Genomic DNA, 27,958 nt, shown 5'->3' with positions numbered 1-27,958 from the left:
ATCTCCGGCTTTGACTTTGGACGCGGGTTGCCAAAAAGGAACTCTCTCGGGGGGCGGTGGAAGAGGGGATGTTGGGCTTGGCTATCGTTTCACAGCAGAGTCCGGGATTCGGTGTAGAAAAGCCAGAAGGGTTAGGAGCGCGAAGTCCAGGGTCATGGAGTATAACTGGAGTTCTTGTTTGTTTCCATGGTGTTTGTTGGTTTAGCATATTGTGCTACTTTCTTTGGGGCATCCTATGAGAATCACACAACATGGGTCTCTTTGTCCTGTTGTTTGTTTCACCCTGCGTTCCTAGAATACAGTATGTGTGCGCGCGCGCCCTATGTAAACGAGGGAGAACTAACAAACCTTTACCTTCTCCCCTTTGGTTTCTGCCCTCGTGATGGGCGATAGTAAGATGGACCATGAGCTGCGTGGTCGATATACACTTCCTCCGGCGCCAGATCCTCCCCCCATTTCCATCCCCACAAATGCGACCTCACCCTGCTAGAGATCCACCCTACGTAAGCCTCCAACCTTAAGATCCGTCCTCAGTTGATTAATATCGCGAAGCGGGCTGATCCTGCTGTTAGCCGGCGAGGGCTGGAGGCATGGCGCAGGATTCTTTTTGGCTGGAGGAGGGGCTCCCAGTTGACTTGGGCGGTGTAACCTTGAGCCCCGACCCTCAGTGGATGTTGTTCGCGGATCTAGAAGACCAGCTAAGGAATGATCAAGTTATCCATCGATCTCTTCGCTATATCGATAATCCTCATGCACGTAGGCTTGTCGCCCTGCGCCGAGAGTGGGACGTACTCGTGCGAGGGCTTCTCCATGGCGCCCGACGCGACCAGGTCATCGAGCATCTGATGGCGCCGCCGCGAGCGCTCCTCCATCATCTTGATGATGTCCTTGAGCCCCGGCTGCCGCGCCTCGTTGCAGTCGACGCCCGGCGTCAGCTCGTTGACGCCGTACACGTCCATCTTGAGCAGCGCGCGCACCGTCAGCCGCCAGAGGAGCGGCTCGAGCTCGGCGCCCTCGAGCCACTTGGACGAGCCGCACTTGACCACGTCCTGCGCGGCCATCCAGCCCCAGAGCCCACCGTAGCCGCGGAGGGTGAAGGGGATCTTGCGCCGCTCCGCGTCGGCGGCGGCGGCTTCGGCGTCGACCATGGCCAGGATGCGCGTGTACGCATTGGAGAGCGACGGGAGGAGCGCGCCGAGCATGAGCATGCTTTGGAGGGAGCTCAGGCGGGTCGGTTCCTTGCAGGCTGCCTCCAGCGGCGGGTCGCCGCATGCTGGGCAGAGAATGGCGTCGTGCGCCGCCTTGGCCGCGGTGCGTGCGACGTTCATTGCCGGGGCGACCTCCTTCGGGAGGGTCTGGAGCGAGTCGAGGGCAAGGTAGAGCGCTGCAAGGCAGCCACACGTCCGGGTATTGTCGTGCTCTGGGGGCGAGGGTTGGGTGCTTGGCGAGCTTGAGGACGGCGGCGAGAGGCTGGGCAAGGTCTCTGGGATCTCAGCCGACATGATCTGAGCGACGTCTTCCGGAGTGATCTCGGGTGCCTGTGATGGCGTGGACGTAAATGGAGGCGGGTCGAAGTTGATGTCATTGAGGTGATTGCTCACGGCCCAGAAGGCCCTGGGGCCACCAGCTGCATGCTGTGGCGGTTTGGGATAGGTGCCGGCCATGGCTTGTTCTGGCAAGGTTGGGAATTCAGAGTCCGAATTAATCAGGTTGAGGAAGTTCAGGTCCGAGTTGTTCATGTCGAGGAAGGAAAAGTCGAGGTCCATGCCGATGGTGCTGTCGAACTCGAATTCGGGGACGACAGCGGCGGAGGGGGTTATCGTCGGGACCTCATTTGGAGTAGATACTTCAGCAGGCGACTCGGCTTCAGCACGGCGATGCTTCCTCGGTCTGCCCATGCGCTTCTGCGGAGAATAGACGCATTTGATTCCCTCGCGCTTGCAGCGCGCGCACCCGTCAATTTCTTTGGAGCAGGCGAGCTTTCGACCTCCTAATCATGCGTCAGTGTCGGATGACAGCGACACAATCGGGCGGGTCTGGGGGCGACCTACGGCATTCGTCGCAAGCCCGGCGCTTGGGCTGTTCCATGGCTTTTTTATCTCTTTTGTCCATTGCTTACTAGCGGTGGGGTTGAGAGACGAGTTTCGGAGCGGAAGACGGGGAGGATGAGGGGAACAAGTTGGACTTAGGGTGTTTGCGGGCTTTGGCGTGTTGATGGGTGGACTCTTGGTGTTGGCTCGGACAATAATGACAACTTTTAAGATGACCGAGTCTGGCGAGACCTCGCACCCTCGTCGGAAGCAGCTCCAGGCACCCCACGCTGCATAATACTGTACACACCGTCTACCGTTACTCTTTAACGTGCCGCGCAATCCCCCACCTACACTCCTTTTGCAACCACTTTTAGCAACCATCAACAGCCAGCTGTCCTAAATAACCCAACGGGAATGCCAGTGTTGCCGTTGACGAGTTGATTGTTCAATTTGAGGAAGAATTAATGTTAGGCGGCGTGGCTGTGAACCCGTCCTTTGCTCTTTACGAGTGCCCCTCGTCCGAGCCACTTTCGCGGTCGCTATCGGTTCCGAGTCACCGTCCGTCAAGGTACTCACCTTGAGCAAGAAAACTGCAGCAGTCGGCTCGTGCGTCGGCGTTCAATGTGGGGACAGTATCGCAATGGCACGGGATACAACCACACAAACATTAACCTTTAAGCCGTATTATTAATCGAGGTGGACATTTATAATCATGTACATTGGTAGTACGTGCAATGGTTGGCCTATGCAGATTTAGATCGATTTCATGATGCCCGAAACGATTAGCGTGCAAAGCGATTGATTTTCGCCTCTCTTCTGGGCAGGCGGTGAGATAGAGCTCCCCGCCAAAAAGTGATAAAACTGGCAGAAAAGTCTCGCGTTGAGCAAGGAATTTTTGGATGGCGCTGCTGGATCCAGTCCTGTCAAAAAACCAAGCCAACCAGCACAATGGGCTCAACATTGACGGAGAAGAAGCGCAAGTTGAGGGCGCCGGATTCCGAGTCCGACGACGAGCTCGCCAATGGCTTGTTCGACGGTGTTTTGTCACAGAGCGAAGACGAAGAAGACTACATCCCCTCGGATGATGGAGACGAGGACGAGAATGCTGACGAGAGCGGAAGCGAGGGCACCGATGGCACCGATGGCACCGATGGCAGCGAGGACGATGACGAGGAAGAAGATGATGCAATTCTAAGCGACGATATCCCTTCAGACAATGATGGCGAAGAGAAACCTGAGATTGTGGAACCCGGCGTCGACCCGAAGCGGAAAGAGGCTGAGGACGACGAGAAAAACTACAGAATCGAAACAGACGCCAACGGCGGCGTTCGATATGTCTACGAGTGTGTTTACCTACCAGGGAAGATGGTCCTGAGACCCAACAATGACTAAGCTGACCCCGTCTTGACAGTGAGATTGACCCCATCTATGATTCCGACGACACAGACGCCCAGGCCCCGGTCAACACGATAGGCAACATTCCCCCGAGCTTTTATGACAGGTCGGTGTTGTCAGCAACAGAGAGACGGAGTTTCCATGCTAAATTCTTGCCTCCCCAGCTACCCCCACATTGGCTACGACATCAATGGCAAGAAGATTATGCGGCCCGCGACGGGCGATGCTCTGCAGAGCCTCCTTGACAGCATTGAGGTACCAAAGGGGTGGACGGGTCTGACGGATGTGAACACTGGCAACCCGCTGAATCTCACGTACGTTGCCCCTGAGCCCGAGACACGCTCGATGAGCCCTAACCGAAATCCAGACAAGAGGAGCTAGACCTCGTTCGCCGGGTCCAGATGGGGCTTATGCCTGATGACCTCCACGACCCGTACCCGGATACCGTGGAGTACTTCACGTCCACCGAGGAGAAGATGCGTAAGGATAATACTGACCTCACCTTTTGGGTTCACGGTAACTGACGTCAAGTAGCTCTCAGCAGTGCCCCTGAACCCAAGCGACGCTTTCTTCCTTCCAAGAACGAAGCCAAGCAGGTTATGAAACTAGTCCGCGCTATTCGGGAAGGCAGAATCTTGCCGTACAAGCCCCCTGAGGAACGCGAGAGGGAAGAGGAAGAGAAGGAAGAGGTGCACTTCGACCTATGGCAGAATGAGGAGCCGCAGGCGACGAATCCGATGCATATCCCGGCCCCTAAGCTCCCGCCCCCAGGCTACGACATGAGTTACAATCCCCCGGAAGAGTATTTACCGTATGTAGACTTCAAGCTACACCGTAATGACGACAGAGCGATTGACCGTCAGCTTAGGACCAAGGAGGAGCGAGAGGCGTGGGAGAACGCAGACCCAGAAGACCGAGAAAAGGAATATCTCCCCCAAAAATATACTGCGCTGAGGAAAGTCCCTGCTTGGGGCAACCTGGTCAAGGAAAGGTTCGAACGATGCATGGTACGTGAACGGAGCGCCCTGGTGTAATCTCTGCAGAACTGACGCTGGCTCAATAGGACTTGTATCTTGCTCCTCGTGTGCGCAAGAACAGGCTCAACATCGACCCCAATTCGCTACTCCCCAAGCTGCCTTCTCCATCTGAGCTCAAGCCCTTCCCCACTGTTGTCCAGACACTCTTCCGCGGTCATGAGGGTAGAGTAAGAAGCGTGGCTATTGACCCGGTAAGTACCGCCTTCAGCTCTCATAAGCTGAATTTTTGCAAAGCCAGGTTTGCTGACTCTGTTGCTTTAGACTGGCATCGCGCTGGCAACGGGCGGTGACGATGGTACCGTGCGCGTCTGGGAACTCTTAACCGGCCGGCAAGTGTGGTCCGTCAAGCTGAGCAGCGACGAGCCCGTCAACACTGTTCGTTGGAGGCCAACCAAGGACTCCTTTATCCTGGCTGCTGCAGCGGGGGAAGACATCTTCCTCATGGTTCCTACACATGCCAGCGTAACTCCAGCTCTCGACCAGGCAAGCCGGGACATTCTAGCGGCGGGCTTCGGGCATGCTACCAACGGACAACAGCAGACTCTTCAGACCGGCAAGGAACCGCCGGCGAAATGGGCTCGGCCAGGCACGAAGCTTGAAGACGAAGGCGTCTTAGTCAGGATCACCGTAAGAACAACGGTAAAGGTCATTAACTGGCACAGGAGGGGCGACCACTTTGCCACGGTGTCGCCGACCGGCCAGCGGAGCTCCGTGGCCATCCACACTCTCTCAAAACACCTCACTCAAATACCCTTCCGGAAACTCTCGGGGCTTGCCCAGACGGCTGCTTTCCACCCACTGAAGCCGCTTTTCTTCGTGGCTACACAACGCACGATTCGGTGCTATGATCTGCAGAAGCTAGAATTGGTCAAGATTGTCCAACCTGGCGCCAAGTGGTACGTCCCCTCAAACCCCCACTTGCTCCCGGCGAATAGGCGCATGCGTTCTGTTGCTGACTGCGTATAGGATTTCGTCGTTTGATATCCATCCCGGCGGCGATAACCTGATCGTCGGTAGCTACGACAAGCGTCTCCTCTGGCATGACCTCGACCTGTCCAACAGGCCGTATAAGACGATGAGGTTCCACAGCGAGGCGATCCGCATGGTCCGGTATCACAGGGGCGGACTTCCGCTTTTCGCCGACGCGAGTGACGACGGTACGCTGCAGATCTTCCACGGCAAGGTTCCGAACGACCAGTTAGAGAACCCGACCATCGTCCCCGTGAAGATGCTCAAGGGACACAAGGTTGTCAACAAGCTCGGCGTGTTGGATCTCGACTGGCACCCGCGGGAGCCGTGGTGTGTCAGCGCCGGGGCTGACGGGACCGCCCGGCTGTGGATGTAATGGACCGGGGGGGGAGGACTAGGATTGGTGCTCAGACCCAGTCATGGAGACAGGGTGGTGTGTACGTAAGTGATATCCGTCGAGGAGTCTGCGGGCATCTCGAAACGAGCCCTCAGGGATCAATACCATATATGTTTTCTGTTATTGGGTAGGAATAGCACTTTGTGTTGTGATTTCCCGGGCCCAGGCCGTTATTGCAATGACTCCAAATCTTTCCACCAATATAATGTCTCCAGTGAGCGGGGGAGACCTTTTGATGCCACAATGCGTTGGGCTGCAAAATCTAAGGCACAAATGGGGAGAATATTTGGGATCCTGCATCATATCCGCGTAACTTCGCCGCATCCGGACCTCTCCTTACACCAGCAGATTGCCTCACCGCTTAGCATGGCTGCAGACATCCGAGACGGAATAATTTAGGTTCCCGCCGCATCCCTTGCTTATTAGAATTGCCCTAGCGTACATTATTCCTATCTCCTATCTTATTCTCCTATCACCCTTTTCTTTCTTTTTTCTCTTTCTTATAAATAAGTCCCCTCCCCCCTCCCCCTGTCCTAGTTTACAAACCACGCCAGCCCTAATCTGAGTAAATAAGCCCGGCGTCTCTCAGTCTCCCCACCCTATCCCTCACGCTCCACCCAAAACCCCAAAAACAAAGCCCACTTAGACCATGGCGTCCACGCCGTCGGCGAATTTCGAAAACAAGCCCAGATCGACCGCCTCGGCCATGGCCTTATAACCCGCCGGGTTCAGGTGCAGATAATCGCCCGTGTCGTACTCGGGACGCAGCCGGGTCTCGTTCCTGGGGTCCCTCACGGCCGCGTCAAAGTCGACGACGGCGTCGAACCGGCCGCTCGCGCGGATCCACGCGTTGACCCGCTGCCGCGCCGCCTCCCGCGCCGGCTCCCCGTACGCCTGTCCCGGCCCGCTCATGGGCGTGATGGTGGCGCCGAAGACAGCGATGCCGGCCGCGTGGATGCGCGCGATCATCTGGTCGTAGGCCCGCACCAGCCGGTCGGCGACGGCCGTCTGCGACGCCGCGTCCGCCGCCGCCGTGCCCAGGTCGTTGACGCCCTCGAAGAGCAGCGCGTATCGCACGCCCGAGTGCGAGAGGACGTCCCGGCCGATCCGACCGAGCGCGTTGGGGCCCAGGCCGTCGGCCAGCACGCGGTTGCCGCCGGCCGCTTGATTGATGACGGCGATGTCGCCGAGGGAGATGGAGGTGTGTCGGCGGGAGCGGCGGGGCGACGCTTGGAGGCGCTTCAGGAGCTGGTCGGGCCACCGGTCGTTGCCGTTGGTGGTGGAGCCCCGCCCGTCGGTGATGCTGTCGCCGATGATGGCCAGGGCCGCATGACTGCGCGGCAGCCAAGCTTCGACGGCCGAGAGGAGGAACCAGCGGTCGATGCTCTGCGTGCCGGCGATGGAGCCGACGTCGGCGGCGGAAACGAGGTCGCCCGTGGCGAGCCAGCTGGTGGTGCGGCTGCCCGGATGGCCTGTTATGCGGTGCCCGGCTTGGCCGGAGGCAAGGTACACGGTGACGGTGAGGCTGGTTTGGGCCTTGACGGGGATCCGGAGCGGGTCCGAGACCACGAGGGCGCCATTCGGGACGAGGAAGGAACGCTGCCCGGAGAAGGTGACATGTTTGAGGGTTTCCGGGCGGATGGCGCTCGAGCCGGCGGTCCCATTCACGGGGAGGGCGACAGTGGCGGCAGTGATGGGTAAGTCGGAGCCCCCAAAGACGTTGCTGAAGTGCAGGCGGATGGTCGAGGCATCCTGGGTCAGGTAGACGGTCTGGCGGAGGGTGGTGTTCTCGAAGACGCCGGTGGTGCCGTTCTGTAATGCAGGTAATGAGTTAGGTGGTTCATCTCTCGTCTGCCTGCCATTCGCTCCCTCGGAGAGTGGCGAGCGGTTGAGTGGGAGTTACTGACGTAGGGAGCGCTGGGCAGGTTATGGGGTTCCACCTCTTGCGGCATGGACGCCCATATGTCGACCCAGTGGTCGTGGCATGTGGCAACCACGAAACAGGTCGCACTCAGCGCGAGGCCGAAGAGAAGTCGCCGGAGGCCGAACCTAGCGTTAGACATTGGCAACGAGCAGACAGGGATGCCGGACGCTGTTTCCGTCCCTCCATCTCGACGCGTCCACGCAGCTGGCGGGATAGAACACTGGTATTTATCTTCTGATCAAGACGCAGGAACCCGTTGTAACGGTTTCATCTCTGCGGATAACGACGCCGTCGATCGGGAGTCCGGTAACCCGGAATGAAAGCAGCTCGCCGTGTCAATCAGGCTAAATGAATCATTAGCGGTACCGCGGCTTGACCTTCGACTAAAGAGATCGCGGAGCAATGCTTGAACCGGAACAGCGCTATGCTGCTTCCAAAATGTCCTAGCTGATGGAGAAAGTGGACGCGGAGCATCCGTGAATGCAACGTCGTCCGGCCTTAGCCCCGACCCCGCACCAGGCTTCTGGGACTGTGGTGGGGATGTGGGAGGAGAAGATATAATTAACAGCACAGGGTGGCAGAAGCAATGACGGGCCGAGATGTGACGGGAGGAGATGTGACGGTCAACCCATCCTTGAATTTCAGGTACCAATCTTGACAAGACAAACCCAGTGATGACGGCAACCAACTTCAGAACAAGCAAAGCCGTTTTGACGTCCTGCTAACATCCCTCCAGTGAACAATTTGGAAACCATCCTGTATCCGTGTACACCGTCCACCTCCCTTCTATTCTTTCCTGCCGATATTACATACCCACTGGGGGTGGAGTGGTATCGGCGGCCCAATACACCATATCCACTCCATGACAGATGATGTTGGGACATCAAAAGAATATTATCAAACGAGAACATACCCTAGGAAATGATGCAAGAAACAACAAGACAGAAACGCCAGACCGCCCCCATCTCCGCCCGAGCTTTTATTGATGGAACAGTGGCCCACGAGGATATCGAGCATACCGCCAAGATGATGGCTTACTCGCTATTGAGGCTGATACCGGAGAGAGTGTAAACGGCGGGCCCGATCAGGTCGTCACACCAAGCACCGGCATCGGTAACCTGGTCGTCAGTGTGCATGGGCGGCTGCACGAGTTGCACGTGCTGCCAATCCTGGCTGGCGACGGTGCTTCCCATGCTGGGCATCGAATTTGCCATCATGCTGCGCGGGGCGCTTGGCGCGAGCCCCCTCGTCAGGCGGTCGCCAATGCCGGCACCGTGCACCCAGCCCGAGACGCTGTCAGTCCGGAACTGCGCCAGCTCACGTTGGTGCTGTTCCATATTGGATTTGGTCAGAGCGGCGGTTGGACATATGGCCCGCACACCAAGCAGGCTCGGGCTGCTGGTTGCGTGGATGTCTGTCATGGTATTGTCCGTACCTCCTGTCTCGGTGGAGGACCCGTTGGACTCGGCCTGGTGTAAGGCGGTTGCGGTGGACAAGGAGTTGGCGTTGTAGCCCATGCTTTGCTCGGTTTGGGCAACGGCGGCCTTGTTTGAATGAGCGTTGGCCAGCTGAACCGACGAGATATTGTCGTTGTTGAGCTGAGGCGACCTGGACCTGGTGTGGCGCCCGGCCGCGAACTCAGTTCCGACGTCGATCCATCCGTCGCTTTGGGAGGACGTTCTGATTGGGGAATGCATGTCGTAGATGGGTATTCTTGGGATCGATGACGGTGAGACGGCCGAGGATTCTGGGAAAAGCCTTTTCAGCATGCCTCTAGCTCGAAGGGGGGCTGCTGGGAGGTATGTCTCACTGTAAAGAAGGGGGCTGAAGGGGTACGATGAGTGCAAGCGGTCTTGGGACCAGATGATGTTTGACGGTCGACAAGAGGACGAGAGTGGTGCCAACGAAGACAGCGGGACGAGAGAAGGTTTAAATTGCACCAAGGAAAGACCGGGGGAAGTGGGGAGGGAGGGAGGGGGGGCTGTGTGGGAAGGGGAGTGTGCCAATTTCTGGCGATCTGCTCGCTTGATTTGATCGGGTGTTTTGATTTCTTTTGGGCATCTCTCTCTTTTTTTTTTTTTTTTTTAATCCAAGAGGAGGGCGCAGTGCGGGGTGCGTTCATAAAACGGATGGGATGGAAACGTTGGCGACATTACGGATTGAAACTTGGGAGTCGCAGAAAAAAATTAGTAAAATAAAAACAAAGATAAAGATAAAGGGAAAAGAAAGAGTATAAAAAGAGACGTTACCTAAACGCTCCCAAACAATTTCCCAATCCGATATTTCATGTCTGAGGGGGACGCAGAGGACGACGACGGCTGTGGCCAGCTGCTCGGTACTGTACAATATAAAACTGTTAACGTACCCAAGGAAAGAAGAGGCAGTCTATGGGATACATCAATCTTCCCGAACAAGAGAAGAGACCCATGCTACGGTGCCTCTATCATCAGCTGCTACTACGGCACCTTTGCGCGTTCTTTTGTCCGGGCCAAGCAAAGTGCGACGGCCCTGCAGGTAAGATGTTCGCCTGCGCCGGCACTTCTGACCATCCCACCGTCACCAACACACCGCCGTCGAGGGAAGAACAAATGGATTGGTAAGTAGGGCCGCCGGCACAGAATATCGCGTCCCATCTACTTACGTACCCCCTGGCTCACGGGACGGCTTGCCCGCCTCACTTGCAGGGTTTACACTCTCCAGCATCCCGCACTCCCTACCCTGCTTAGGCCCTGGAGTTCGGGCAGCTCCAGCTCCAGCTCCAGCTCCACATGACTATCTAGACACAAGTGCACACCGGGGGTGACAGTTTGTGGCGTCGAACCGTTTTGCTAAGTTCCAACAGCGACCCTTGTCGTGCTAGAAATTATTATCATGGAGGTGTATACGTAAATTGGGTAGACGGCCAGGCCGCAGAAGGGGTCAGCCCAGCTCAAGCCCTGTCCTAGCACCCGTCTCATCGTCTTTACTCTCCATGTAGTCCCGGTTTGATTATACATCATCAGCCCAGCACATCAACAATCGCCCGCTGGATTCCGTATGCAGCGATATGCCCGGACACAGCTGGGTTTCGGTTGATACTCTTGTCCCATGCCTTCTCGAGTGATGATGAATCGCTCTGGCCATTTCTGCGAACTGGGTGAGAAGCAGATATGGCATACCTCGTCTAGGAACCATGAGGTTGAGGCGAGCTAGATAAGAGTCGAAAATCTCTGAATCGCCATTCACCATGGTCTCGTGCAGACAAGGCTGTGTGTGCTGGTGGGACCGCCGTGGAATCTGCCTTTCGCGTCTGTAACACCCACCGTGCGCATACTAACCGAACTCTCAGCGGTTTCTTAGCACATGGGCCGACGGGTTCGTGATTCACTGCATTTGGTGTTGGACTTGGATATCTAGGACTCTGCTCTGATGCGGTCCTGGTTGCGTTGATTGCAACACCCCATGCTCGGCCGGATTCCAGGACCCCGGCTGAGCTGCCCCGCGATTCGTCAAAAATGCCGACGCCGTCGACCCTGGGCGTTCCTTCATGAAAGCGCTACCGGAATCGATAAAAGAAAGATTGAAAACTGCCTTTTACGGATTCTCGCAAAGGGGCCTGTACATACCGCATACAATCTGCTGGATGAACTCCAGAGGGCTCGGTAGCAGCAGTTCGTCAGCAGCTTATGTGATCCGTTTAGAGGCGTAGATCCCCCGAACAGGCTAGCGTTGCAACCAGGATGCTTAAGAGACCTTCCAGAAGCTCAAAACCCCCCCTGCAAACCGGAGAGGTCCGGCTTGCCCTAGCCCGGGGTCCTTCCACGACTACTTCTTTCCTCCAATACTTTGCGCCATCTGATGATCCGGTCCTGAACCCGACAATTTCACACACACACTCCTGGGAGTGAACACGGGTTGATCCCATCATTCACCACTTGGATATGCCGAGCGCATCCCTTCGTATCGACCCATCCGATCCTGGGCCGACACCATAATCTCCACACGACCACGTCTCCCGCACGCAAAGAAGGCCGGTACGTGAGTAGACTAGGAAGCCAAATGAAGCCAAGACATGACGACTGTCTAGTGTTGGCCGTGAGACCAGACGAAGCGCTTGACTGCACCTGGTCCCTCGTACACTACGCATTTGTACCAAGCTCGGAATCACTTTGATCGCATCTGCCCTCGTCACCACCTACTGAATTACGCAACCAGCCAGCGGCAAATCCCATTCCCCACAACTCGCCATCAAATTACGGCTCTTTGCCAAGCCACGCGCAGAGCCTCACATGTGTTTTTCTTCTTCTCACCGCTCCTCCGCGTGTTCTGCAAGAGATTCAAGCCCCGTCGAGGATCGTCATCTCAGTTAGGCTAGCCGAGACATAGCCGTCTGCTACGGAGTATTTTTTCTGGGAGGGGGAGTGGCCGTACGAGCGAAGTGCACGTATTGTGTTAGTGGTTGGTTTCTTCCCCTGACCCAGACCGGCCATGTGCATGCACTCATCGCTTTTGATCCACCCATGTAGTGCAGCAGCAAAGTGGCAAGGTAACTGTCAGGCGCAACCCGCGTCCCTCCTTGCCGGTTTCCCTGACACGGTACCTACGTGGATGTCGCATCAACCCAATGTTTTCCTTTCACCCACCGCATCCCATGATCTCCCCCCTCCAACTCCCACCCACTCCTCCCCTGCACTGCTTCCAGCACCCCTGTCTGTCTTGCATTGCATCGCTCCCAACCCGAAAAAAAAAAAAACACGGTGTTGGCCCTGGCAAGTTGGCCGCAGATCAAATCCCAGAGGCATGTCCATTGAGCATCTCGCATTTTTATCGAATCGGTCCGAAACGGAAGGCTTCTAGAAGGACATCTTGGTTACACACCGGGCCGACTTTGGCCAGGATTCTGGTGTAGTCTACATAGTGTAGAGAGAACTGATGCTGTGGCTTAGTGTACTGTCACACTTTACCCATGCTTTCCACCCTTGCCCTTCAGGTTGCTCTCCACCGAGGCGCCCTAGAGTGCGATCTCGCTCGTCTTGCGTCGGAGCCCGCTAGCCTTTAGTCGTCTAACATCCTGGTACGCCCGATCAAGCTCCATCTCGATGGCGCAGCGGACCTTGAGCGCCGACACGGCCGGCCACACGCTCCGTTCGCCCTTCAGGATCCAGTACTCGACCGTCTGCTTGGTTGGCGTTTCCATCAGCCGAGGGAAGTCGGCCGCCGAGACGTTAGGCACGAGCGTCATGCTGGCGCACGGGACCCGCTCGTCGACGAGGAAGCGGCGGATGTTTAGGGGGAGGAGCCCTAGCGTGTCGAGCTGGCGCAGCTGGTGCCGGACTTCCAGCCCCGCCATGCGCACAAAGAACCCCGCGGCCGCGCTAAACTTACTGCGCGTTTCTACCAGTGTCGGCCCGTGCATGTCACTCTGGAGAAAAGGAATCAAGTAGGGCCGTGCCTGGCTGACGATGAAGTGGTTCACGTTGAACAACTCGGCGACACGCAGCAGCGGGGACTCCTGATCCTTGTACGAGACGTGCGTCCAGTGCTTGAAGTTGACGGCTGCAGCGCGCTTCCAGGGGACGATATCTCCATTAGAGTCCTTGCACATGATTTTGGTCTCCCGATGGCCATAGAGTGTAGATGTCGACGCATTGGACGCTGCAGCGGCCGTCCACACCAGCTGCGATCATATTAGCAATCGACTCCCCTTGCATTCCCATTCCCACCCGATCGCGCCACCTTACCACATTGGGAGCAGTAATATAGTTGAGCACAGTCGGGATACCCGCTTGCCCCGCCGTTACGACCGTAATGCTGAGAACCCGCTTGCTGCGGTGGTATGCCTCCTCAAAAGTCACGTCGCCGATGTTGGCTCTGATGCACTCCTCGAGGACCTTGACGTCTAGAAAATAGCCCTCGTTCCTGAATCTCCGCACCCTACGCATCAGAGTTGCCAACCGGGCCCGCATTGACGACACGGCTTGCTGGCTCTGCTGCGAGGGGTTGTCGCCCGTCTTTGCAAAAGCAGATAGGTCGATACCGTCACCTGTCAGCACCTTTCCCAGGTCCTCCTCGGCGTGTGTTGCGATCAAAGCAGCCATGAGCGCTCCTGTCCCCGTCCCAACGATCATGCGAGGCAGAAGGCCTCTCAGGAACAGCGCTTTGGCGACGCCCAGGTGGCAGAGGCCAAAGATTGCACCGCCCTGGAACACGAGCGCGCTCCGGCCAAACGCCTGTCTAGTGTCGTGTACAAAGTCAAGCTTGGTCTGCGTCGTCATGGTGGCGTTCATCATTGGATGCGCCGCGTCCTCCGAGTTCCTCGAGCCGATGCTCCAGCCGCCGGCAATGCTCGCACTCACCTCGGCGTCGTCATCGTCTCTCGCTGGCCCGCCTGGTGTTGATGTCCCAGCGCGAGGGGGGGACGACAACGCTGCGATGGACTCGATGGCCTCTGCGACGCGCGTAATGTACTCCTCAATGAGAAACTTGGTGCCTGCGAAACTGCGGTTGTAGAGGTGCGGGGCCGTGATGTTCCCTAGGTTTCTGACGAGCCCGGAGCGGAGCCAGTTCACAAGAGCGTAGATGTCGCCGTTTGCACGCGCGGTCTGAATACTTTGGAGACGCTCGTTGATCAGGCGATAGTCATAGTGCCTGCTCGTGGGGTTGCTGCGCCACAGGTCGAGGCCGAGGATGTTGTCGAGGTGCAGAGCCGCCTCTTCCCAGTCCTCGAAGGACTTGGCGTTACGCAAGGCGCTGAGCCAGATCTCTACGGGCGAGCGACGGTTCCACCATTCTGCGAGCTTCTGCAACGACCATCAACAGGAGCTTTCCAGGGACCCAGGGGGGGGGCGGGCAGAAAGAGAACGCACCCGGCGCCAGAACCCAGCCACGTACACGATCAGCCGCCAGATTGTCCTGAGAATCAGCCACATCATCTTTCCCCGCCGCCTACCTATGCCAGTGTCCTATGCCTATACGTTCTGTGTAAGTGCGAGCGTGGCCGACGAACCATAAGCAAAAGAAAATACAACACGGAAAAGAGAAAAAACGGATAGAACTAGGCTTAGATACCGCCAGCAACAGGCTTCCCACGATCGAGCATATCAAGCTAGGTGGGACTGGGGGGAGCAAACGGAAGGGACGTCAAAATAAACGTACGGCAAACTCAGGTAGGTACGTGTAAACTCAAGCGGGGCAGATGGAAGGCAGGTTCGCCCCTTCCGCCGTCGCTCCACTGGCATTAGTACTAGTGCATCAAACGCGGCTCGTACTCGCTGGCTTTTCGGCAGGAGGAAAGGTACGTGTATTGGGAGAGGGAATGCTTCGCCTCCCGTCTGCTCGCGTGTCACAGTTTGTCCTGAGTGTTGGCATGTGAAAGCGCACTGCCGTTCCAGGTGGGTCTCCCCCCCACCAGATCGGCTTTGCTTTTGAGTGCGATTCGCCGGGGTGGTTCCCGTCCCTACCTTACGAGTACTGGCCTTATTTTAGCCCATGAAGCCTGGAATTCGAGTCCATGACCAGGGGAGCGTCTACCTGTAATCGTGAAGCATCACATCACCACCACTGTTCTGCATGTTGTGAAATGTCTGCCATTTAAGGGCCTCTAAATTATCCTGGGTACGGGATGGCGGGTCGACAGGGTGATAGATCATCTAAGCTAGGGAGGACAACCATCACTCCTCAATTAACAAAACCCTCTCTGCAACCAACGTCTGGGACGGGTGGCGCGGCACGGCCCTATCCTGTCATTGTATGACTGACGCCATCCTGGGTATCTCTCTAATCATGCAAACCACAATAGTCCAACTCGAACCCGAGTTGGTAGCAAGTAGGCGGTCGCCGAAACGTCGAGCGAAGCAAGCTAGAGCAACGGCTAACAGTAAGGACCCATGCAAGTAAAATCATCGGAACAGTTGGTGAGTTGGTTCGCGACAGGTGCTGGGTGCTCTTTGGCACCTCTTGCTCAAAGACAGCGGGGCACCGCCGGCGGCCTGCGTGGTGGCTAATACGAGTAGCCAACACAAAACTTTCGTCAAGAATCGACCTTTTCAGTCTCCAATGGGTGGCGTGGCAATCTTCTGTCGCAGCAGCTCGTCCTTGACTGCTGACTCCATCTCTCTAGAGCTCATTTCGACGCTGCTCCAGCCCGTCACCTTGTTGGCAAGTTCCAACTTCTTCTCGCACGCCCTGTAGACGAGTTCCTCAACAGTGCCCTCGCTGACCAGCCGTATGATCTCGACCGGCCGCGTCTGCCCAAGACGATGGGCTCGATTCTCTGCTTGTATGTCATCCTGCGGGTTGTCCGACTGGTCGAAGATGATGACCTTGTTGGCAGCTGTCAGATTGATGCCTGTGCCTCCAGAGCCTGTGGTCAGGAGGAAGACGGGAATCGTCTCGTCCGAGTTGAACTCGTTGATGAGCTCTTGCCGTTCACTGACATCGGTATTTCCCTGCAGCGATAAGTATTCGATGCCTTCTGAAGCGAGACACTCTCCGAGGATCTCGATAACTTTGGCGAATCTTGTGAAAACCAGGGCGCGGTCTCCGTTTTCCTGGTATTCTCTGACCAGCTTGAGGAGCGCTTGGACTTTGGCGCAGTCCATCCAGGAACCCTCCGGAAGATCGTAGTTTCTGATACACTTGTAGTCTCTGCACCAAAGGTGCAGTTCAAAGTCGGACAGAGCCTTGAGCTCGTTCGTCAAGTGGTCCAACTTTGGCTGTTTCAACTCTGCCTGCGGCACTTTCTTCATCAAGATCTCGGCCATTTTCTCGACATCACGGTCCTTAAAGAACCGCCTGAATAGCTGGGGATGAATGGCTGACTTCCTCAGCTGTATCCAGACATTGTTGGTGTCGTTGTCCCGGCCTTCCCGGATGGCGCTACTCGAGGCCTGAGAGTCGTCTTTCCTGAACCGCCTCTCGTAGTCTCGATACAGAGACTGTTGTACAAGATCCATCCTGCAAGTGATCACTCTCGTCGTCTTTGGCGGCAGATCCTTGAGCACCTGCTCTTTCCTCCTTTGGAGGATGAACGGTTCCAGGATTGTCCGGGCACGTGCAACCCGCTCACTATGCAGGAGTGCTCCCTTGGAGACTGCAGTCAGGGAGAGTTTCTGGTTGAAAAGAGCTTGGAGGTTTTCGAAATGGTCTTGGAAGAGACCTGGCTCGACGAACTGAAGCAGCGCGATCATCTCCATTAAGTTGTTCTGGACGGGGGTTCCGGACAAAACTAGGCGCCATGTCGCCGTGACACGAAGCAGGTCTTTGTACAACTTCGTTTTCGGGTTCTTCATTTTGTGTCCTTCATCAAACACAGCCACCATGGGCTGGAACCGGCGGAGGTTCGAGATGTCGTCATGGCGGGAAAGCTGGGAGTAAGACGTTAGGACGACGTGGTGGCTTGCCGGGTCATCTAGAATTTCGTCCGCAATCTGGTCCCGGGCCGACTGGCTGCCCTGGTAGATGGTGACCTTGATTTTCGGAGCGAACCTCTTAAACTCTGCCCCCCAGTTCGCCAACGTAGACGGAGGCACGAAGATGACATTTGGCCACGGCCGATCCTCCTCGCGCTCTCCGTTCTTCTCCCAATCTTCGACGATGGCGCACATGAGGGAGATGACTTGGCAGGTTTTGCCGAGACCCATGTCATCCGCTAAGATTCCGCCATACTGGTTCTTATACAGTAGGTATAGCCAGTTGAGGCCGTAGATTTGGAAAGGCTTCATCACACAGCCCTGCATGAGTCTCGGCTGGCGCAAGGGGGTTTCAGTTAGCTTCGCTGAGTCCCCAATGCTCATAGGCGTGAGCGGCTTCCCGTCGTCCGTTTTCGACTCGTTACGAGACTGTCCGGTTTGGTCGATGTTCCATTTAGATGTAGTCGACTTGATCGCCTCTGCTTGGGATTCGCACACGGCTATGACATGGTCAATGTCATCCAGAGCGCGCGCATAAGATTTGACCGCCGACACAATCTCGTCTCCAATGGAGACTTTTGCCGACTTCTTTCCCTTTTTCTTTTGGGAGATGGTCACCTTCCGAGCCTCGCCGAGATCGCCAAACGGCTGCCGTGATACCATGAGCTTTGCGCTCTCTTCTTTGACATTCGCAATTGCGACAAGCTGCATGACATCACAGGTATTCAGGTAGTTTAGAACTCGCTCATCAAAAGAGCTCCCCTCTTCGGCCTCCTCTTGAGAGGCTGCGGCTCCCGGTGATCCCTTTGACTGCCTGTATGCGTCATCCCCGCCGTCGTCGTCGCTAACGAGGTCGATCAGCTGCTGCCGTGGAACCGAGTCTTGGCTTAGTTTTACTGGGGAGCTCGCAGGGCTAGACTGGCGCTGACGGCGACCTTGTACGAGTCGTCGACGAGCTGTTGGCTTTGGAGGCGACAATTTCCGTAACGACTCGAAGCTCTCTTGCGATGAGGAAAGCGACAGTGACACCCAATCTTTTTGTAGCATGTATGGCTTCGCCGGGCTCGTTACGGGGCTCCCAGAGGCCGATTTGGCATCCTGTGTGCGAGGTCAGCAAACCAGGTAGTAGTACATGGGAGATGAAGTTGAGGGAAGAAACTCACTGGTTTTTCATCTTGAGGCATGCTTCCTGCTGTCACATTCGAGGTGCTCGGCTCCTTACGCCGAAACGAGGAAGGGCGGATATCGCCCCTCGATGGTTGTGTATCATCATCCGACGAATCGCCTCCAGCGTAGATTGGCGCATTCAACTCATCATCCGAAATCATGATATACTCCCGCTTCGCAGAGGTCTTCGGTAGCGGCAAAGGTTGTCGTGCAGGAGCCCTGAAAATTGTTCCCGCAGGAGCCATCATGTTGGCTAGTCGACCCGGACGTTGCTGAAGAGCCTGCGGTCGGAAGGGAGACGAGGCAGGCACTTCCACGACCGATTTTGGCGACGAGGTAGCGACGGGCTGTGGTCGCGATGTCGGATTTTCAAGAATCTGCGTTGGTTGGGTGAAATATGGCGATTGCTCAACTACGCTGAGTTCGTCGTCCTCTAAGTCTTCGAAAGCAAGTCGGCGCCGGCCGGCCGGCGGTGAGGAAGAAAACTCCATTTCCTGAGAAAGTCGAGGTTCGACGCTGGATGTATAAGGGGGAAGCTGCAGACAGTCGCCGCCCTTGCGTTCGAAGACTAGGAAACGGCGAGCGCCTCCACGTCTGGCACTCGTGTATCCTCGAAATCAGCGGTTCTCTGCAGCCTGCAAAGGGGTTGATTTAGTGACAAGCGACAAGAACGTAGTCAATTGAAAGAGGAAAAAAGCAAGTTGTTTCTAGGAACGGCCCGCTGGACGCCACCAAGGCTCGTTCCTCGTTGTGCGCCTCGTCGCGAGCCGAGTAATTCGAAGTTTGGGGGAAAGAGGAGGTTGAAGCACAGCCCGATGGAAGTTTATCTGGACCAACGGGCCTATCGCCGCCCCACACGCGTCGGCCGGAAATTTTAACTAGACGACGCGTCTCAAGGCCGGTCGCTGCACGTTGACACGTGCGCCATCCCATCAATTAAACAAACCACCTATCTTTCCGGTGCTAAGCGGCGCAGCGCGAAACGAGCCCTTGCTTCTTTAGCTCCGTCCATCTCAACGAATTTCTTAACCGACAGGGAGCATCTTTGGCGAAGCTCCTAGAACACAATCCGTCCTTGTGTTCAGAAACGCTCTCGACAGTCTTTTTGCCTTGTTGCTCAGCCCAATCTTCCCGTCCATTCCCGCCATCATCACACCGCACTCTTAAGAAATCGGCCATCCCGCCTCCCTCATCTCATCCACCACTATGGCCACCCGCAGAATTATCTCCCAGGAGAAGACGCTCCTCGAGAAGGATGACCGGATTGGTTCGAGCCCAGCCGCAAATGAAAAGTCCAATATCACCCCGGCCGTTCCCATGTATGCCGCCTACCTCACCCATGTTTATCCCCATGTTCATCCCATTCTCATCACTAATCCGCACCCCCGCCCCTAGGCCGGTCATCATGAAGCTCCTAGCCTTCACCTTTGCCATGATTGTCGTCCCCATTGGATCATATTTTCTTACCGTGGATGCCCTCTTTAATGGTGCACATCAATCCCTCGTCCCCCCAACCCAACGGCGTCATGGCTGATCATCCCACAGGCAACTCAACCTACGCAGGCGCGCTCGCAGCCATCATGGCCAACGTGGTTCTCATCGGGTACATCTTTGTGGCCATGGCAGAAGACCAATCAGACCAACACCAGCAAGGCGGCGGAGCAGCCTCAACAGAAGGAAAGAAGGACCGATGAAAATTCCAGCTTCGTTTTCTCTCTCGTTTGTAATGTAGAGCTATGTGTGTTGAGTCAACATTTGTCGAACCGGGACCGTGCCCTCTCATGCAATCAACGTTCTAAGCACCATCCGCGCGCACGGGGATGCATTAAAGTTATGGGCTCTCCTTGGTCTGGGGCACAAGATGGCGAGAAATCGACGGAAATCTGCTTGAAGATCAAGTTCCTCTGCCAACCAGCATAGAACATTTTACGTTTCACGTCCATTAGCTTGGCACAATAGACTAGTAAGTATGAACTACTGCCTCTTCTTTTCTGACGCACGAGAACTTATATATCACGTACCAAAACAAATCAAGTGACAAAGGAGAAACCGGGAAGCCCATATGTGCCGGGAATAGGACAAGCCAACAGCTGACAATAGCTTCCAAAGGAAGACCCAACCTCCTTACTTTCCCCCTCTCTCACACACACGCATATGAACCACTTAATAGATCCGTCATGCGCTAATAACCCATTCATCAATTGCGTGCATTTTTGACAGACATCCACCCCATCCTCGCTCCCACAATTTCGTAAGCCGGTCCCCGGAGTCCGGCTGATCAATGTCCAAGCTCCTCCAAGAAATTTTTCGCTCCCAAGACTGAGTCGAACGCTCCCTCCCTCCCAGGAAAAAATAACAATAGTATCCCACCAGCCCACACGCAGAACCCGCTGGCTTTCCCGGCATCTCGGCGGTCGAGAGAAACATTAGGGTATCGAAGCAAAGAAAACAAAAGAGATTTGAGCCGCTCTCGCGGTGTTGGAGCCAACGACTAGCCGTTCTTGCTGAAACGTCGCACAAACCAACTCTTCCGCTTTTCGGGTTCTGCGGGTCGCTGCTGTGGTCGCTGTTGGACACCGGCGGCCGAGATCGGTTTCCGCAACATCTGCCCTTGGTCCTTCTCGGGAACCGGGGGCGCCGCCACACTCCCCCCGTAATTGAGTGCGCCGCTGACCTGGGGATTGCTGATGCCTCCGTCGCTCATGCCGGGACCTCGCATACCCACTGTGAACGCCTGCGGCTGATATGTTGCGCTCTGGGAGAAGCCAATGCCGTAGTCATTCGCTGGTTCTTGCTGGCGTTTCGGCACCGACTGCACACGCTCGATTGAACTGTTGTCGCTGCTGGTAGGATCGGTCTGGTATCCTGCTGGTTCCCCAGATGAGCCACTTCCAGATGCACTCGTGACCGTTTCGTATGACCGATGGTTGCTAGGAATTGGGTACTCGTTCGGGGTTTGTTGCCGGTAGGCTGAGCCATACTGCGGCTCAGAAGACATCCTCGGCCACCCCCGTCGGCCGCCCTGTGTCGGAGGACCATAGGAGCCATAGCCTGGCTGATGGTCGTAGTAGCTATCTCGTTGCCCCATGCCGCCTGTCCTGAGGTCTAACTGGCTGCCATCGGGCCGGCTGCTGTACATCATAGACGGCGGGCGACTCCCATAGTAGCTGTCGTGTGCAAATCGGCCGCTGGTGCCATCTGGTGGCCTTGCTGTGAGCATCATTCGCGGTTAAGGGGGGAAGTAAGACATACAGCCACCGTAATAACTAGTTCGCCGACTGCCTGCCCAGGCACCCGAGTCCGGATCTTGATTAATACTCTCGATTAGCGAGTCGTTTCATCTCAGCGTCGCGGGGGGACGTGGGCCGTACCTGGACGAATTATGGACCTTCGGTTCCCGTACCCGCCATCAATTGCCGCCTCAAAACTCCGGATTGTGTCCAAAGGTCGTTCCCATCGATTGCGAGTAGGATTGGAACGGTCAGGATCAGCTGCACAGGTCCATGTATTAGCTCCATGTCCGAAAGTGTAGAAGCGTCTTGGACTTACCAATTGGGTTGCCGTAAGCGTCCTTGTGCTGAATACCCCTCAACGAGGCCAGAGACGACTTGACCTTGGCGGCAACCTGGGCTGTAGAGAAGGAGGACTCAACTTAGCCGCGGCGCGCAACTGGGAATTCAGGTAGGCAACTCACAAGGTTCCGCTTCCTGCATGGCAAGCCTTGGGTCCGCTTTGGTGTGTAGTCTCTTGGCTTCCTTCTCAGCATGCGTCTCGTGCAAATCGATCTTGTGGCTCCCGGAGCCGCGAGACTTGTCCGACCTGAAGCTGAAGGTTCTGGACTTTCTCGCCGGTCTCTGTTGCGCCGAGTGGAACTGGGGCTTATTCTGCGGCGGGGGCTGCTGGAACTGATAAGAGGGAGCGGGTGCAGGAGGATGGGTGGTCGTAGTCGCCATCTTTTCGACCGGGGAGTGACAACAATAAGATAAATCCCAACTCGTGTCGCCAGGGGTGAGCGCTGGAGCGATTTGCGATGGGCCCAGCTATGGAGTCCACTTGTCCGTCAACGAGCAGCCTGCGAACTGAGCACCAGCTTCGATGATCCGGATGGGGCGTTAAAAGTGGGCTGCAGGGGGGTTGGTCCAGGTATCCAGGAATTGCAATTGACCTTTCTGCTTTTGCTGGTATCTGCAGGACCGCTGGGCCCACAGAATGTCTGTCGCAGCTCCTTTGAAAAATCAAGGCAGTGTGTGCGGCGCGTCCCTTCGTGGTCGGTCGTGGTCCAAACAAAATGAGCGACGCGCGGAGCAAACGCCGGGCGGTATGTGAGAATTGGGGCCTCTTCTGCGCTGATGATAAGGCGCTGATAAAAGATAAAAGGCGCGATGTCGTGGAGCCTGTTGAGCCTTTCAGACTGCAGCTTTTTTTTTTTTTCTTTTTATTTGGCTTTTTCTTTCCGACGCTTCCCTCTTTTTCTTTTGGGTCTTCAATTGCTCTCCCGTCCTCTGAACACCGACAGAATTATGGATGGTCTCTCGCGTGAGATTGACGAGGCAGATGTCTTGTCCGGCGACGAGGAGCCAAAATGCTCCACTCAGCGCCAGGGGTGTCCTTGTGGGACGCGCTTTGGCTGAAAGTGAGAGTGGGTGGCTTTGTCTGACAGCAGTCTCCGTGACGTCAGCACGGCGTTCTCCACCAAATTGATGATAGAAGCAAATACCACCAGCTCGTGGTGGACAGGGTTATAGCTTCTCAGGCGTCGGTGTTCTTCCGGGGCAGCGGGGCCGCCCTTTAGTAGTAAAGGGATTGTGACTACTGCTTCGCGGTTTGCTCTCCTTCTCACTGCCGATTCCGAGGTAAATTGGTCGCCTGCTGAATACGAGCCTTGCGTGCGAAACGGGGAAAGCTGCTTTTCGCAGGTGCCGCAAAGAAATCGGCGCTAATCGATGCAGCGACTGCTAGGTCATCCCGACTCAGGTAGCAAGTGGTCCGTGCCCGGCTCCGGTTCGACGCTGCTGACACGAGACAAATCGTTCCGCCAAAAAAAAAAAAAAAAAAAAAAGGACTCTTTTCCCCTTCTTTTGGCGTTTGTCCTGTTCTATTGTTATTCTTTTAACGAATGGGCGAAGAAGTTCGAGGGGTCAGAAAAGAGGGCGTCAAGTGCAACGGAGAAATGGTATCATGACAAAACGCCCCGGTGCCCAAAAGGTTTCAAAATGCAAAACTTTTCAAAAAAACCGTGTGGCGGGATGCCGATTCTTAAGTATGATTCGATTCTGGATGTGGTTGAGAGGTGGGAGGATGCAGGATGGTACCTCACCTCCAATGAATTGGTCTAGTGATAGACGACTTCAAACCGCTAATGATTCGCCGCTTGCGGTGCACACAGCTCCCCTTTGCGTCGTAATCCTCCGACAAAATACCCTATCGGACCTGAGTGTTGCACCAGTACATAGTGAGATTGGCACCGCGCCGTTAAACGCCTGGCGCCGTCGACGCCCATCTTATCGCCTCACACAGGCTTCTGGCAATGATGTGGAGTGCGGTCCCACGATCGGTTGCCCCAGGCGCCACAGCAAAACCAGGATATCCTTGTCCAGTGAGCTTGGGTGGGTTGGCGGGGCTGGTTGGTAAGCCAAGCCGAGAATACGGGTGCTGCTGCGCCTCAGGTTGACGACGCGGGTGACATGTCCCGCCGTGCGACCAAGCGCCTCACGGAAGAGATCTTTTCGTCCCATTTTGAGGCGATATCCTACTTCACCCCTGTTGCAGCCGGAGTGGTCGGCAATGCGTGGGCTAGAGACGGCGGGGCACAAGCAGAAAGTACGTGGGTCGCTCTCATCGATTCCAACGCTGCACTGCACTAAATCCGCAGTTTAGCATTGTGTCATGCAAGCGCATGTTCAGTGATCGCCCTTCGGAGTGTTTCAACTCCGTGAGCTGTAAGCACGTGAAGGGCTTGAATTCAACAGTCATCCCAGAGTAGCCTGTGCATGCGGTAATAGGGCTGCTCGCGCCACAGAAGATGGAAGGCGGCCGCGTCAATAGCATATGCTACTTGGGGGGGATAAGCTGCCTGCGTCGGAGAAGGTTTCCTCTCTCTTAATGGACCGTTCATTTATGGCGAATAATGACGTGCCGCCAAAAAAGAGGTCCGCTGATGGTGAGACACCGAGCCTCAGATCACTTTCCGTAGATCGCTGTGTGAGCCTCTGATAGATTGCGAACGGGACAGTGTCTTTCGGCTCCGGCGGCAAACTCAACACCCGAACTCTCCTCGTCTGTGTGTACTCGCCTATTACTACGCCTGATTGTTGCGTTGGCGATTCATAAATATTGACACCGTTATGTTGGCTTCGTGGTTGCCCGTGTTGATATGCAGTGCAGTATCAGCCGCCAATGGCACTGGACAGGGGTGGTCCCAAACCAAGGACGGACACGGGAGGAACGTCGAGGGGCCAACGGCCGGGAACCTACATGCCGCATGCCGGTTCGTCAATAAACCTGAAATCTTGAGTCTCGCCTTGCTAGAGTATCAATGGAATCTGGCCAAAGCAGGTTTCCGGGATCCCTGCTCCTCCTGCTAACCCCACTGCCCCAGACGATCGCTTTCCATCCTAGCGTGGTGAGCAGAGAGCTGACCTAGGTGGATATGCGGGTAATCCACCATAAGGCTGGGATGCCCAGAACCTAGTTTGTAGCCGTGCATGTGTGGCACCAGGTCTTTGCCCACAAATCGGGCACTACCAGGCACCTTCTCCCATCCGCCACAGACTCCATCGGTGAGTGCTCCTCCGACCGCCGAGGATCGTGGAGGTCGTTTTATGAGCCGTTGTCTCTGGCCGTTGTCTCTGGCCGTTTGGGGAAGTTGATTGGACGGGTCTCAGGCGCCATCACGCAGGTGGGAACATTCCCCATCTACCGCTGTTTCTCTTGACTCGGCACTAGAATCTCTCCGAGTTGCAAGGTATCGGTTGGTGTGGTGAGTAGTGCTGATGGTTCGGCCGCTATTATCTCCCTGTCAAACGACCCGTTGGTGGTTCATTTCGGATAGCGACCGTTCTTGCTGTCCCAGGGTGTCATCTCGCCCATCCATTATAATCCCCAGAGAGTGAGTCTCTCTTGCTTTATCCGTTCAATGCGCTCCCAAAATTTCAACGGGTGCCTGCACCAGCGATGGATTCAACCAGCACTCTCCCTACCGGGGGAGGGAAGCCCGCATTGGCCCAGACCAGAACAGTGAGAGGGCGTCGTTCGCCGTCGACCGAGAGTGTTGCGATCCGTCATACAACTCGAACCCACTAGCTTGTGTGGACATTGCCAAACCACGGAAAAAGAAGTGGGGGGTTCGTCGTGCTCCCTCCTCGAACGAGTGTCTCCTTGGAATCCAGATGTGGAATCGAGAGGGAATAGATCGGACAATCCGGGCTTCACGTTAGAGTTTTCGGGCAAGCGTAAGTTCAGTAGAATATCCAAGAACATACACATCAGGACGGGATCCGATCTCGGGTGGTTTGTGCATCTTCATCGACGGCTCTCTGTTGAAATTGATCCGGAACACATCTGATGCTAGCTTCCCTGCCCCTGACTTCACTCTTCCCTTGCACTGAGCCATCACCCGGGCGCGATTTGTAGGCCTGTACAATATTTTAGCCCAGACTGGCCATTATTGATGTTATTGTGACATGAGAGAAGACGCGAGTCTTCCGCCGAGCCGCCTTGTGTCCATCAGTGAAGCACCGTCTTGCACCCGATGTTGCGGATCCTCAATGGCATTGTCATTTTGGTATTGCCTTGATTTGAATGCTAGAAGCAAGGCCGTCTTCGCGATAGCCTTGCCTAACCCTGATGCACCGAAATCACGAACCACCTTTACCAACCAACTCCGGCCTGACCCATTTCCTTAAATCGAGGAGGGGTAGAGCATGATGCGAACCGAGGCGCCAAAAGATCTCGCGGGAAGGGGGTTTGTGAACTTCGCCCGAACAACACCGGAGTTACCTGCAAGAGTCAGTCTCGCTCAGCCCTCCTGACATCGATATGATGACCGTCTGTGCCTACCATGTGGTCTCGTCACCTTGCCCCAGATGACGCGGATCTTGGTGCCGCGCACCTCCTTCTGGCCCCGGTAGACATACGCAACCTTCTTGCCAAGGTAGAAGCTGTATTCCCTCGTTAAATCCCATCGCTCCGTAACTCGTCTCAGGCTCGCGGAACGTACTTGGCAGCAGCGGTGTCATCGACGCCTTCGATCTTGATCAGGCTCGTCTTAGGGTGGGTGGTGTGACGGCCACGCTGGTAGCTCAGGTGGCGACCCCTATTCAGCAATCGCAGTCAGTCACTCGATCCCTTCGCCAGTCGATTTTCGGGGGCGCAGCATCGCGAGCCGTATGGGTTCGTCTCGTTGCATCGTATTTGAAGCCGCAGCTCGCCACCTGATTTAGAAGTGTTGCCGGGGACTGGAACTCACTTGACGTATACTAGATAACACAGTTAGTAAAGTTCGACAGCGCATGGCAAACGCAGCAAGGACAATTGCTGGTGATCGCGGCCAGTCATCCCTGGTCGGCGCCAGCACTTGTCGCTGCGGAAAGTGCGGGTCGGCTCACATCTATGACCAGCTTCGGTAGGCATCTTGTCGTTTGGAGTTTCCCACTGGAATCAATCTCTCCCGGCCACGGTCAAGGGAAATCAGCAAAATGTCGTTGCTGATTCGAGGTCCGGCGTTGGGCGACTTGATTGTGGCTCTGCACTTCGATACCCAAACGAATTCAAAAATTCGCATGGTGCGGGTTGGTAGGGCTTGGGAGTGCCAAAAGCGGGGCGGATTAATATTGTACCGAACCACAGCCTCGCCCGGTGCTTAGGTTATAGGTCTCTGGGTCCCAAGAACGCGGCTTGGCTTCCGGAAGGTTCCGCGCAGCCCCTTGCACGCTGGGGAGTTTGTGGCTGATGCACGAGCCACAAGTTGATGCAATGGAACTTGGAAGTTCTGATGCGATGATGAGATTGATAATCAAAATTGCAACATCTCGAGCATCGATGTCCTCACCAGATAACCGCATCGTCACCTCAAGACGTTGCATGCAGTCGTTAGCAGGCGCCCCCTTAATGCAATACCCACGGAATCGGCGTTTGTCGGGCTGACTGGGAACATGCCCATCTCTGGCAACTTCTAATCTGTCCTTCCTCCAGACGGTTTATCTGATCCGACTATTCACTTCAGCTTGCGATGCACAGCTCCAATAGGCATTCAGTGTTGTTGAGGGAATAAACAACGCAGCGCGGATAATAAGCGACGCAGGGATTGCGCCCAGGAACGAGATTCCACTCCACCGGGCCCTGCGCTTTGCGAAGCCGGCCCGGATGTCGGAGTCTCAGCTTGGCTTCCTGGGCAGGCACGATGGAAACACTACCAAATCATCGGCCTTCGGCCCCCTGGACGGAGGGATGGAATGCCCGATATCTCCTGCAAATGCCGCCGAACTCTCAAGTTCTAGCTTTCCCGGCATTGCCGCGGAGATGTGAGTCTGGTGCTATCTGATTTGTCTTCTCTCGATGCATCGGCAACACCCAATCATTGACGCTGGGTATGCCCAGATTGTTTCCAGCCTCGAGGTGTCGTGGGTACTGTGGGGAGACTTGAGGCT

The 27,958-nt window shown here is 55.8% G+C and overlaps 9 protein-coding genes across 9 annotated transcripts; 2 read left to right on the top strand and 7 right to left on the bottom strand.

Annotated features, from left to right (window-relative positions):
* Window positions 1–698: 698 nt before the first annotated feature.
* Window positions 699–2,112, bottom strand: MFIFM68171_00574 (Lactose regulatory protein LAC9; the record flags this gene model as incomplete). Its single annotated transcript, XM_071055996.1, has 2 exons — window positions 699–1,990; window positions 2,052–2,112. 2 exons carry the CDS (start codon window positions 2,110–2,112, stop codon window positions 699–701), a joined length of 1,353 nt encoding a protein of 450 aa, XP_070912097.1.
* Window positions 2,113–2,981: 869 nt separating this feature from the next.
* Window positions 2,982–5,810, top strand: ERB1 (Ribosome bioproteinsis protein erb1; the record flags this gene model as incomplete). Its single annotated transcript, XM_071055995.1, has 9 exons — window positions 2,982–3,376; window positions 3,445–3,534; window positions 3,593–3,742; window positions 3,796–3,908; window positions 3,963–4,239; window positions 4,297–4,435; window positions 4,492–4,656; window positions 4,727–5,361; window positions 5,432–5,810. 9 exons carry the CDS (start codon window positions 2,982–2,984, stop codon window positions 5,808–5,810), a joined length of 2,343 nt encoding a protein of 780 aa, XP_070912096.1.
* Window positions 5,811–6,473: 663 nt separating this feature from the next.
* On the bottom strand, window positions 6,474–7,894 carry MFIFM68171_00572 (Extracellular GDSL-like lipase/acylhydrolase; the record flags this gene model as incomplete). The annotated part of the gene is made up of 2 exons (XM_071055994.1): window positions 6,474–7,643; window positions 7,739–7,894. 2 exons carry the CDS (start codon window positions 7,892–7,894, stop codon window positions 6,474–6,476), a joined length of 1,326 nt encoding a protein of 441 aa, XP_070912095.1.
* Window positions 7,895–8,789: 895 nt separating this feature from the next.
* MFIFM68171_00571 (uncharacterized protein) lies at window positions 8,790–9,452 on the bottom strand (the record flags this gene model as incomplete). Its single annotated transcript, XM_071055993.1, has 1 exon — window positions 8,790–9,452. The coding sequence occupies one exon, from the start codon at window positions 9,450–9,452 to the stop codon at window positions 8,790–8,792; it is 663 nt and encodes a 220-aa protein (XP_070912094.1).
* Window positions 9,453–12,745: 3,293 nt separating this feature from the next.
* Window positions 12,746–14,666, bottom strand: TGL3 (triacylglycerol lipase; the record flags this gene model as incomplete). Its single annotated transcript, XM_071055992.1, has 3 exons — window positions 12,746–13,411; window positions 13,476–14,534; window positions 14,601–14,666. The coding sequence occupies 3 exons, from the start codon at window positions 14,664–14,666 to the stop codon at window positions 12,746–12,748; spliced, it is 1,791 nt and encodes a 596-aa protein (XP_070912093.1).
* Window positions 14,667–15,779: 1,113 nt separating this feature from the next.
* Window positions 15,780–18,802, bottom strand: FUN30 (DNA-dependent ATPase fun30; the record flags this gene model as incomplete). Its single annotated transcript, XM_071055991.1, has 2 exons — window positions 15,780–18,242; window positions 18,308–18,802. The coding sequence occupies 2 exons, from the start codon at window positions 18,800–18,802 to the stop codon at window positions 15,780–15,782; spliced, it is 2,958 nt and encodes a 985-aa protein (XP_070912092.1).
* A 715-nt stretch (window positions 18,803–19,517) lies between these two features.
* Window positions 19,518–20,005, top strand: VMA21 (vacuolar ATPase assembly integral membrane protein vma21; the record flags this gene model as incomplete). The annotated part of the gene is made up of 3 exons (XM_071055990.1): window positions 19,518–19,630; window positions 19,707–19,798; window positions 19,857–20,005. 3 exons carry the CDS (start codon window positions 19,518–19,520, stop codon window positions 20,003–20,005), a joined length of 354 nt encoding a protein of 117 aa, XP_070912091.1.
* Window positions 20,006–20,802: 797 nt separating this feature from the next.
* On the bottom strand, window positions 20,803–22,264 carry MFIFM68171_00567 (uncharacterized protein; the record flags this gene model as incomplete). Its single annotated transcript, XM_071055989.1, has 5 exons — window positions 20,803–21,521; window positions 21,564–21,617; window positions 21,683–21,802; window positions 21,861–21,941; window positions 22,006–22,264. The coding sequence occupies 5 exons, from the start codon at window positions 22,262–22,264 to the stop codon at window positions 20,803–20,805; spliced, it is 1,233 nt and encodes a 410-aa protein (XP_070912090.1).
* A 3,947-nt stretch (window positions 22,265–26,211) lies between these two features.
* Window positions 26,212–26,942, bottom strand: RPL33B (60S ribosomal protein eL33; the record flags this gene model as incomplete). The annotated part of the gene is made up of 5 exons (XM_071055988.1): window positions 26,212–26,309; window positions 26,370–26,470; window positions 26,530–26,625; window positions 26,779–26,788; window positions 26,918–26,942. 5 exons carry the CDS (start codon window positions 26,940–26,942, stop codon window positions 26,212–26,214), a joined length of 330 nt encoding a protein of 109 aa, XP_070912089.1.
* Window positions 26,943–27,958: the final 1,016 nt, after the last annotated feature.

This window comes from Madurella fahalii (genome assembly GCF_045866475.1).
Source record: "Madurella fahalii IFM 68171 DNA, scaffold_1, whole genome shotgun sequence".
Taxonomy (NCBI): Eukaryota; Fungi; Ascomycota; class Sordariomycetes; order Sordariales; genus Madurella; species Madurella fahalii.
This window is presented reverse-complemented; position numbering and strand designations above follow the sequence as displayed.